Source organism: Montipora capricornis, chromosome 10 (genome assembly GCF_036669925.1).
Source record: "Montipora capricornis isolate CH-2021 chromosome 10, ASM3666992v2, whole genome shotgun sequence".
In the NCBI taxonomy this organism is placed as follows: domain Eukaryota; kingdom Metazoa; phylum Cnidaria; class Anthozoa; order Scleractinia; family Acroporidae; genus Montipora; species Montipora capricornis.
In genome coordinates this window covers 46,830,235-46,842,138 of record NC_090892.1, presented here as the reverse complement: position 1 = coordinate 46,842,138, position 11,904 = coordinate 46,830,235, and the positions used below count along the sequence as shown (strand labels likewise).

At 41.3% G+C, this 11,904-nt stretch overlaps 1 protein-coding gene across 2 annotated transcripts in view; it reads left to right on the top strand.

The window, feature by feature from the left end:
• The first annotated feature begins 4,235 nt into the window (after positions 1 to 4,235).
• Positions 4,236 to 11,904, top strand: part of LOC138019008 (uncharacterized) — a 15,188-nt gene continuing 7,519 nt past the window's right edge. The window contains exons 1-9 of one of the 2 annotated variants that reach the window (XM_068865675.1): positions 4,236 to 4,567; positions 4,766 to 4,841; positions 5,554 to 6,075; positions 7,549 to 7,794; positions 8,027 to 8,142; positions 8,560 to 8,795; positions 9,063 to 9,266; positions 9,484 to 9,856; positions 10,813 to 10,880. In XM_068865675.1, the coding sequence (XP_068721776.1) occupies positions 4,325 to 4,567; positions 4,766 to 4,841; positions 5,554 to 5,966 (732 nt within the window). In that variant the 5' untranslated portion in view covers positions 4,236 to 4,324 and the 3' untranslated portion in view covers positions 5,967 to 6,075; positions 7,549 to 7,794; positions 8,027 to 8,142; ... (2 more) ...; positions 9,484 to 9,856; positions 10,813 to 10,880. Of the gene's footprint in view, positions 4,568 to 4,765; positions 4,842 to 5,553; positions 6,076 to 7,548; positions 7,795 to 8,026; positions 8,143 to 8,533; positions 8,796 to 9,062; positions 9,267 to 9,483; positions 9,857 to 10,812; positions 10,881 to 11,904 lie in introns of those variants that run through there. The other variant, XM_068865676.1, reaches the window with a different exon arrangement.

The window sequence follows — 11,904 nt, the reverse complement described above, 5'->3', positions numbered from 1 at the left end:
CCGATATCTTCCTAGTGTTAACAATGAAAAGACAAGTTTTGCATCGTGAGCGCGCGCATTTGAAAGTGCCGGGTTGCTCGTTAGTTTTGAGCGCGCTTCTAACCAAAAAGTTGCCTACGTATTTGTCGCGTTTGAATGAAATAAGTGGGAGTAATTTAAAGTTATTAAAAATGATACTTTTGACTGCGTGATTATGATGATCGCAAGTGAGGATGAATTGCATTCTCTCATTCTTCTCTTCTTGTGACGTTTGTAGTGATGACTGTCGATCAAATTGTTGGGCGCGATGATGGCCCGCTTTGACCACAGAGACAGGATAGCCACGTTTTTCGAAGAACTGACACATCTCCTCTGGTTTGCTGGAAAAATCGGAGTCATCACTACATAGACGTCGAAGTCTAAGAAATTGAGAATAAGGAATGCAGTTCTTGACATGTGATGGATGTGACGATAAATACAACAAATAACTGTGATAATCTGTAGGTTTGTAGTGCACACTGGTACATAGCACGTTGCCACTAATAGAAACTTTGATATCTAGGAAAGCCAATGAAGTTTCCGAAATTTCCCAGGTATATTTAAGAGCCGGATGAAAAGAATTGACGGAGGTTATAAATTGATCGAGTTCTTCTCTGCTGGATGAAACACAGGCAGCCCAAGCTCGGTATACGATTTATAGACTTTGTATGGGAAAACATACTTTGAGCTTATAAATGCTAAAATAAGCTGTAAATGTAGAAATAAAGTTCGCTTACCTCTACATACGGTTGTCCTCGTCTTTTCTGTGCAATCGGAGGGCAAACTTGTGTCCGTTTTAGACGGGTTTGTGGCTTTCGAATTTTTTGCGATGTCGTTAGTTGTCGTTTCCCCTCTTTATGTTTTCCCGAGCTTGGGCTGCCTGTGTAGCCACACATCTAGCTGAACGGATGGGAAGATTATAGAAAGTCGAACATTATTTGGAATTTATCGGCCAAAAATTGCTGTGTGGTTCCGGAGTGGAGTTGATGTGATAGAAATTTATCTGGCCTTAGGGCTGTGGTTTTTTTTATGGCGATTCGGACCGTTGCTTTGTGATGCGAGAGCAATTTGTGGGACGAGATGGCCGCGAGTCACCAGCCTTTCTTCTCTTTATGAGGGGAAATGACGGCTGTGACTAAAAGTGGGACGGGAAAGTGAGACTTGGGACGTGGGGACTTGGGGACTTGGGGACGCGGGGACGTGGAGACATGGGGACGTGGGGACGCGGGGACACGGGGAAGTGGGGACGCGAGGACGTCGGAACTCGGAGACGCGCAGGGATTCGAGGACGTGATAGACAAATAACAGCTGACTTCTGCGCTGAATTCGTAAAATACAATTTTTGACGGTCAAGTGTAAAATTATGGTATAATCTAATAACATGGAGAGTTTATCAGACCAGTAACTGATGATTTCCAGCGTCCATGGTTCCTCCTTGCCTATTTTACCGTGAGAGCTCTGGATACAGAATAGTTTCAACGCAGGGGGTCTTAAACGTCTTGGGCAGCCATGGAGGACTTTCCTGGTAAGTAATTGAGTTTTCTTGTCAATCCTTGAACATCCGTGCCGTTTCCTCGCTAATTTAGATGGTTATGTTTACTTCAGGAAAGTACTCCATTGCTGCCCACGACGTTTAAGACCCCCTGCGTTAAAACTATTCTGTACCCAGAGCTCTCACGGTAAAATAGGCAAGGAGGAACCATGGACGCTGGCAATAATCAGCTACTGGTCTGACAAACTCTCCAGCATATTAGATTATTTTATACTTGACCGTCAAAAAGTGTATTTTACCAATTCAGCGCAAAAGTCAGGTGTGATTTGTTTATCACGTCCTCGAATCCCCGCGCGTCTCCGAGTTCCGACGTCCTCGCGCCCCACCTCCTCGAGTCCCCGCGTCCCCGCGTCCCCGCGTCCCCACGTCCCAAGTCCCCACGTCCCCGCGTCCCCACGTCCCGAGTCCCACGTCCCCGTCCTACTTTTAGTCACAGCCGGAAATGACAACTAACGACATCGCAAAAATCCGAAAGCTACAAACCCGTCTAAAACGGACACAAATTTGCCCTCCGATTGCACAGAAAAGACGAGGACAACCGTATGTAGAGGTAAGCGAACTTTAATTCTACATTTACAGGTTATTTTGTCATTTATAAGCTCAAAGTATGTTTTCCCATACAAAGTCTACAAATCGTATAGCGAGCTTGGGCTGCCTGTGGATGAAATAGCGCCGATGCAAGTTCAGGTTTGGGGCCGTTATGCACTAGTCATTTGTTTCCCCCACCCCTTGACCCCCGGGGATGGGTAGGGAAATTACATTTGAATGGTTGTAAAGTAGGTGTATTTCCACTGGGGACTAGAGCAGACAAACACACGTAATTCCCCCACCCCTCTGTTCCTAAAAGATTCTGAGTCATCAAGGAAATGTTAGGGAGATTACCACAATATACAGTACTTGTCATTTGTGTGTGCCCCATGAACTATATAAGGAACGAAACAAAAAAAAAGAACTGGATAGAAACAAGACAGGAATAAGCGACCAAAAAAAAAATTTTTGCCCATGTGAAAATACTCATCACCATTGCTCCTCGTTTCTTTTCAGTCCCAGTCCTCCTAGGTAAGAATTCCCCGATATTTCCCTCTGTATGTCCCCAGAGGGGTAGGGCTGAGGAACGAAAATCTTGTAATTTCCCTACCCCCTGGAGGCGTAATTATGGCGTAATCTCGCGTAATTGCCCTAGTAATTTCCCCATATGTCCCCACTATCCCCGGGGGTCGGGGGGTGGAGGAAACAAATGACTAGTGCATTACACCTGGCCGCTGTACCGATTAAAAAATTGGTGTTCAACATATCCTACAAAAAGATTGGCATAGTTAGGTCCTAGCTAACAATCGTAAGCACGGCGGCTGACTCGAATGAACGGCATTCGCCATTAACAAGCAGTTGCGTTCATGATGACACAGTACAAAACACAGTGAGTGATTCGATTGTGATCGAGATGAAGAAATGTCGGAGGTGGAGACTGAGGCCGAGTCATACCCGATGCGTGTAGGGTAGCAGCGTGTCGCGATTTCATCTATTGAAGACATTGAACTACCAGAACAAAACTTTGTTTCGGATGATGTCGAACTTAATCAACGGAAGCCCGTATTGCCCACAAAAAGATGATTATCTGTATCTCCCAGAAAAAGAGGAAGGTCTAACTCTAGCGATAGGCGAAACTTCGACAGGGAATCTTGAAGGACCTCTCGACATGATAGAACGTACCAGAAAAAATTTCAGACGATACAAAAGTTACCAACGAAGAAAAACCAGAGTTTGGTGTTGCCTCTTTCGACAGCGCCGAGGGACCTCTCGGTATAATGCAGTCAGAAAAATTTCGAACGGTACAAAAGTTACCGAGGAAGGAAAGACAACGATTGGTGTTGCCTCTTTCGACAGCGCGATACGAGGGGTTTGTATGGTGAAGATTTTGAGAGATTTTTATATTGCCTGGACACCTTTCCCCAGAAATGGACAGCTTTAAAGCATTCAAACAAAGTGGCCCGTTTGATTTTCATGTGTGGGGCGTTACAAGCACTAGATGATACTGATTAGAGTCAGTTCAAGTAGACGACGAACGGTATCCGGTCGTTTCGCCAACGAGTTGTTTCGCCAACGACCCGTTCGCCAACGTCTCAGGTCGTTTAGCCAACGTCCTAAGTCGCTTGGCCAACGTCCTACTAGTCAATTCGCCAACGTCTAAATAAAAGTTTACACTTGTGTGTGTTGTCATTTATTCCATTCCGACGGCAGTTCTCTACGAGTAAAAAAAAGTCTTCAGCGCGTGTGTGCAATGTTAACCAGTCTTTTCCTGTGTTGTCATTTATTTCATTCCCTCGCCTGGAATTATTTTCCCTGCGCGTGCGACGGCAGTTCTCTACGTGTAAAAAATTTCTTTAGCGCGTGTGTGCAATGTTAACCAGTCTTTTCCTGTGTTGTCATTTATTTCATTCCCTCGCCTGGAATTATTTTCCCTGCGCGTGCGACGGCAGTTCTCTACGTGTAAAAAATTTCTTTAGCGCGTGTGTGCAATATTAACCAGTCTTTCCCAGTCACAAGTCAAACAATTGACACTGATTAGCGTCGCATCTTAATTAGCGTCGCCTATGTGAGCTTATTCGAATATGGATGTTTCCGGTTAACCAATCAGATCTGTGAATTTTATCGCACTTACCTTTCTGATCCGATGCATAAGTATAAAAGGCCCAAAAAGATACAGGATCTTCATTCGAGCTTTAGAGCAACTGAATACAATTCCAGCTTTACATCATGAACATCTGCAACGTGTGTAACTTCGCCGTTCGCCCGCGCCAGGAAGGCCTTCAATGTGACGGCTGCTACCGTTGGCAACATCGTACCTGCGATACTGGAATATCCCGAGCCCAGTACCGCGCCGCTGTACGGTCTGGAGAGGGAATCGACTGGAGTTGCCAGGTGTGCATGGAGACACCATACTTCGAGAGTAGCGGAATGGAGGAAGATATGGACTCGTTGATGAATGACCCCTCAATGGTAAGTACATGCACTTATGTTTATGTAACTTTGGTGGGATGCTTTAAGAGAGAAAAATCTCTCCTTAGAAATATACCATTTATTTATGCCGTTATAGAAATACCGTCTCTCCTTACTGAAGCTTAGGTTTTCGGTCTTAGGTCTTAAAAGACTTCTATCACATGAACATTGACAGATTTGTCTTGTTTTATCTTTTAGCCGTCTGCAAGCCTTCCTGAACCTGAGAGTTTAGAAGAGAGCGGGACGCCACTATTCTCAGATGAAAACAATTTTGGTGAGTTCGGTTATGTGAAATGTGTTAACAATCAACCTAATAGTTTTAAGAGACATTGCCTAGCTTTGTTCTTTTACGCGGGTTTCATTTGCCGAAATGTATATACCGTATTTACTCGGCAGGTTAGTTTTGCAGGTTGCAGGTTGAAATTTACTGTGAATGTTACATGAATAGCTAACCTTAGGCCTAATTAGGCCTAAAAACGTTTCTTTAGGCCTCCTTAGGCCTAAAAACGTTTCTTTAGGCCTAATTAGGCCTAAGGTTAGCTATTCATGTAACAGTCACAGTAAATTTATTTCAACCTGCAAAACCTGCAACCTGCAAAACTAACCTGCCGGTATTTACTCGAATAAGCGCCATTCATTTTTCACGCCACAAGTGCGGTGCTTATTCGAGGGCGGCGCTTATTTAATTAAACATTGTACCAGACTAATTTACTTTTTCTATATTTTTATTTAACGGTACACTTTCTATCTGTTAAGTTTCCTAGGGACTGAAACTAAACTGATAGTAAATCTAGAGAGAAATTCACGCGGTGAAAAAAACTCGAGAGTTTCATGATAACGAGAGCGAAAATATCAGGAGTGAGAGCGAATTCCTTGGTCGTTGTTGACCAATTTACAACGCTTATTAACTTTCTTGTCCTGGAGTGTTTAGAGTAAATAAAGCATTGTTGTTGTTGAGCACTTACATATTTTCTCTCTTTAAACAGATGACACATCTTCGTACTCAACGAACGAAGAACCGTCGATTCTAGAACCAGTTCCCGACGGAGAACCACCAATGGTTACAGAGCCGGTAACTTTCCAGTTGGTCGAGCGAGGAACGAAACGTGGAAAGACCAGCCTCGTCGACTGCCATGGCTTCACCTACAACGTCCACTCCAGGCGTCCCTACGCAACTTACTGGCAGTGTACGATGCGTCCACAGGGAAATCCGTGCAAGGCCTCAGTGACGGTTGCGTCGTGGTTGGAAAGAATCACCGCATCTAGAATGGACATCCACAAGAAAGTTAAGGAAATGTCCCAGGAATTACAAGACAAGAAGACTGGGATCGATCTAGATTTTATGGGACGTTTTTTAAACCAACTCGTCGAGTCATTGCAATTGCCCTTGTTAGTTTAGTGACGTTATAGTTTTTAATTAAAAGGACAGACTCAGATTCATATCATAAAGGAACAGACTTTGATACATGCCTTACAAGATACTGAGTCTGGTTAGGGCAACAGCCAAGGTAACAATAGTGTGTGATGATAATTTGTTTACATTTGTTACTTAAAAGGCACTTGTGTAGAGTGTTTTTTTTAATGTGATTTCACGACAGTCATATTGGTCTTTCATTTTTTCATATGGCGTAGCCAGAACTTACTCATTTTTTGTTGTCATTTCATAATCGAGCGAAAAAAAATAACCGAGGTTACTGATCGCCTGAGTAAAAACACTCTATATAAGTGTTACATGATGCGTAAATATTACTTTAAAGGGGGGCACTGTCATTTTAAATTTGCTATTTTTTGGTCAAAGTTGGATAAAAATCTAGATTACTACTTTAGCTTACATGTACAACATTCGTGACAACCCTATGAGCAGATATGAAATGTATTTATGGCACGAACAGTTATTCTTGTTTAACTTCTGGTGACTTTCTGAATACATGGTCTCCAAACTTAAAAAAAAACTGGCCAATTTTTCAAGTTTCAATCCGGTTCCATCCTTGGCCGCCAATAGCAAAGACGTCTTTTAGTGTTCTGAAGTTTGACCAAAAAAGGGTGACACTGCCCCTTTATATTAATCGTTGTGGTGGTGCATATTTGTCATCAAACTCAATTGCGTGATTCTTTTTTCGGCTCTAGCAAGACTGTCTTCCAGTTGTTGGTTTTGGGCCTCTAGAGACGCGGCTTCTTGAATGGTGTTGTGTAATTGATTCATGAGACGTATGATTCCTTTGTTTCGTTCACTCCATTGTTTATGGTGTTCGTATAGATACGCAATTGTCTTGCGTAAAGCATCGCTCTCTGATTTTGGAGAGGCAACTTCAGCTGCATATTTTCAGACGGTGAAAGTCGTTGAATGAAAACGAACAGGACTAATATCAGTAGTACTCGTCTCACCAAATTTGTGACATTGCCGCGCTATTGCCATCAATTTTGTTTTGTTTTGAATAGTTCAAAATGGTAGATTTGAAACGTCTTCAAAGGTGCATGCACAGAAACCAATGGCACATTAGCATGCTGTGTCCTCTCATAAGGCCCTCTCAATTTCTTGAAAAAGAGGCGTGAGCTATATAATATATCTGCCTTGTAATTTAGGCCATTGTAAACAAGACACCCACTACTTTCCTATTTTGAGCTTGCCTGCAAACTACCAGAATTACTTTGCAAATTAAAGCTCAAAGACTGAGCCCACTTGTCATTAAATTTCACGATTCTTTGAGATTGGAACTGTTGACTGCAAGGCGGTAACACTGGGAAGATTTAGACTTTGGCAACCTCAAAATTAATTGGCAATCAGTATCAAATAATGCAGGAAGGGGCACTTTCATTATAATTATTCCAATACAGTAATTTCTTATAAAATAAGATAGATGTATTCTCTATCAAAGAAACATTGTACTTTATCTGTTCTGCTACAGGACACCTACAGGTCCAGCTGGGACATATAAAAGTTCACTTTTACTCAATTTACAAAAAGGCTAATTATTTTGTAGGTAACATAGAGAGAGGCAAGGCTCTAAAGGAACTCTTGCTTTCCCAAGAAACCTCTTCCAAAGACAATTTTATGTCATCATTAATGCTGCTGGGATGTGTCATATTGGGAATGCACTACGAGCATGCAGTTGGGGTTAAAAAGAAAGTCCCCATTGCAATGGCCTTTGGACACCCAAGCACTGCAAAGTCGATGGCACTGGAATGTGCTTTGTCAGTGTTGTGCCGAGGGGAAATGCCACTCGGAGGTAAAAAAAATCTGTACTTTAGCACGTGTTTTCAGCATATTTCAGCCACTAGTTGCCTGGTGATAGACAGTTATTACAAGCTCAGGAGGGGGGGGGGGGGGGGGGTTTAACAACAGTGACAGTTCTTTCTGCATTAATCCATTGGTTGAGACATGGACTCTATTGTAAATTCTAACGCAAAAATTTCTACCTAGTGATGGTAGTGCTTCTTAACCAGTTCTGTTTTTCGTAGATACCACCCACGCAAGACTTATTCAAGAGCTTTCGAGTCACTCTCTACCACTAATGTGGGATGATGTCTCTAATCTTAGTCAACTAGACACCATTGCCCTTATGTGCTATAACAAGGTATCGTTGAGTTATTTTACTTGTTCTTATATTATCACAACAAGTATTATTTTATCTGGCTTCACTCTTTCCTGCCTATATGAGCTATCACAATATGTACAATTTGCAATTATGGATGTAAAATAAAGATAAGTGTAATGTATTGCATGTTGTCCAAAATGACACAATACTTTGTTTCCCGTAGACTGGCAGGAAAACGATGAGAATCGAAGGCGGATAATATTGTTACTATCCCCATATTGACAGTAAATCCATCAGAAATTGCAAAAAAAATAAAATAAAATAAGCAAAGAGAAAGTCCACACAATCCTGTTTGTTAATATTGGTTTGACTTAAGAACGCTATCATTAAATGTACATGCATGCTATGAAAATCGCTTTCTCATTTTTAGCTTGAACATTCCTCTGTTTCTAACAGAATATCAAGGAGGTGGAAGTCAAGGATTCATTGATTGACAGACTGAAACTGAAAGAAAAACTTGACCAAAGGATGGCCAACTCTATAAAGAGTTGTGGGGTCATCTTTGGTCTTTTAGACATTTCAATGGGATGCTGGATGATCCATCTGCAACAGAAATCCAGAGTATATTACCTCATGACATGGATCTTCGATCTCAGGAGAATTATTTAATGCTTTTATATACAGTCTCTAAGGTACAGTTATTTTGTCTTTAACCCATTTCCTGTCACCTTATTTTAAAAGAAGAAAATGATTGCTGTACAACTGCAATGGAATTAAGCGATTTTCAGCAGTAAGAAAAAAAAACATGGTGCATCTGGAAATAAACGCACATTAATTGTTCATGTACATATAATATAGATCTGCTGGTTTTTCATATCAGAATGGTATGCAAACTGCTGTGAGGGAAGGGAAGATACTTCTTTTTAACGATAAACAATGCTTCTGCACTGTATTTTCAGCTTTTGGAAGTTCTTGATTTGAAGAATACCTACTTTCCTCAATTTGGGCCATGGCTCGAAGATGTTGTTTAGCCAGTATACAAAAATCTCTTTCAAGACGACAATTCCTCTAATATTGTGACTCCAGACGCATCTACACCCAAGGAGGAACAGTACACCATAATAGTGGAGCTATTGGAGAAAGTTGCAAAAGAACCAAAAGAGGTATTAAAAAATAATATGTAAACGAGTAAAAAACACTAACCTGTGATCTGGTGTATAAATCAAGCAAGGAAACGACAAGTGCACGGAAGAAGTAATGAGGAATTACATATTGAGTGCACATTATTACCTAATGTGAAATTTATCTTGCAACGTGCACATGCAAATAGCAAATGGCTCTCCAAGTTATTTGTTTATTATCATGTTTTGTTCCTTTCAGGCTTCTTCATTCTTCTTGCCAGATATGGTGCTGTGTGGTTGCCACTGTGGGGCCTGCATTTAATGTCCCTCAAGCATGCCAGTATGTAGGAAAACCTGGCGCTGGCACTCAGGCAAGAATAAGGAAGTGGGTGGGGGAGTCTGACAGGGGCTGCACTGGTCGCAACTTAAACTTTATGGTTGGTGGGAAAACCAAATGAATCACAGGTTGCCATGTCAAAAAGGAATTGTTTCCAAGCGGTCTCATTGGTAGTCTGTGGACCAGGTCCCCATGGGTGGTCCTTTTGATTGGTTTCACTGGACAGATATTGAGATCAATCGCCTTGTTATTCTAGGATGCTCAAAGGACACAGCATACACTATTGAAGTAGAAGGTAGTGATTGTGTACCTTTCAGCAAAAAAAGTGGCTATAAAAATAAAATTCTCAAATCTGGGTGCTTCTCGGCAGCCTTGATGTCAACATTGCTTGGACAGTTATACATGCTACTGCTATTGGACAGGATGCATCCACAAGTATCAACAAGTGTGCGCCAGTTGCACTTAAATGGTTTCTCCCAACTTTTTCCTAAGGTCTAAGTGAATAAAGTTGAGTGAATAAGTCGAGCAAATCAGGCTCGCAAATAGTTACACCAATCACGTTTTTCTTGACTTTTGTGATAGTTGTGAGAAATTGATATTGGCAGACATTCCAACCCTCCTGATTTGGTCGGGAGTCTCCCGATTTGATGTGTTGTCTCCCGCTCTCCCGACTCTCAGTTTATCATGAAATTCTGAAATCAAGGAAAAATTTCTCATCTTAAGTAATTTTTAGCGATATGAGTGTAAAACATAAGGTTTTACTATAATGTCCTAGCTAGGGCTAAAAGATAAAATGATGGAAATTTACATAATATAATTTTTAATTCGCATTTCATAAATATGGCTTGCATAATCTGTCAATTCCAGACAATTGATTTTAAGCTAATGTGCAATATGAACAAAGTATCTCTTTAAGTCTTTAAAGTACATACCATGGCAGCTGTTTCATCAAGTCAACAGTCTGGAGTGTATCTCACTCCATTTTTTCACAAAGCTTTGCGGTTTGTGTGTGTCATCATATCATAATGACAAGAAAAACAGGAGCATGAAGATAGAAAACCATAGGGTGCCCAGAAAAACAAAAGGATGGATGAGAAAATGGCAGAGTGGAAAGCCCTTTTCGTTTAGGCCTAAGTAGAACACTGATTAGCTCTAACTTGAAATTCTAGCTGGCATTGTTTTGGAATGTTTCAAGCAAGAAGCTTGAGCTAGTGTACAGAGCTGATGACGGTTTTTATTTGCACTGGATAGGTTCTGAGATTGAGCATCGAAGTATTCCTGAATGCTCAAATGTGCAGCAGCAAGTATTGAATTAGAAGGTGATTTATACTTTTTTTTAGTATTACTGATATTATCATTATCATTAGTCTGATTGTTATATTATTAGTATTTAATACTGTTATAATAATTGTGATGTTATTTTTATTCTTGTCTTTCATACACACCCATGCCTGGTGATTATCAGTAACCATTATTTATACCGGTAGATCTCGAAAAAAAGAATATGTCTACCTTTAACGTAAAATGTGAAGAAGCCACACTTGAAGGGGGCAATCCTGTGGTGTATGCCTGTGTATGACTGTGTATGCCTTATGTAGGCCTGTGTATGATTGTGTAGAGTTTTGCATGGCTGTGTAGGCCTTAGTAAGTAGTGTTGTGTGTATATTTAGGCCGGTGTAGGCCTGAGTAGTGTTGTGTGTATATTTAGGCCGGTGTAGGCCTGAGTAGTGTCGTGTATGGCTATGTAGTCGTGTGTAGGCCTGTGTAGGGTTATGTATGGCTATGCAGGCTTGTGTGTGGCTATGTAGGGTTGTGTATGGTTGTGTATGGTTGTGTAGATAAACGTATGGCTATGTAGTATACAAAAATTTGGTTTTATCAACAGAGTTGATAAATGTAAATTGGCCACCGTACAGAGATTCTAAAAGCTGACGTTTCGAGCGTTAGCCCTTCGTCAGAGCGAATCGAGGAATTTTGGGTTACGTGTAGTAGAGTAGGAGCTACGCTATTGGTCGTAACATGGCAACGTGAAAAATAGGAATATATTAGTTAAATGAAAAGCGTTCGTTATATAATACAGTGAGGATTAAGGGTCCCGATTTCGAAGATGAATTTTTGTGCCAGATTCTTGCGGCTTTCCGTCGTACCTAGATGTAGGGAAAGGCCGCAGATAGCCATGTGTTTTTTGGAGGGGTTAGGCAGATTAAAATGGCGAGCGACTGGCTTAGATGCATCCTTGTCATTCTTCTCAACATCGCGAAGGTGTTCGCGGAATCGGTCACCTAGTCGTCTACCTGTCTCACCAATGTATAATTTATTGCATAACGTACAGGTTATGCAATA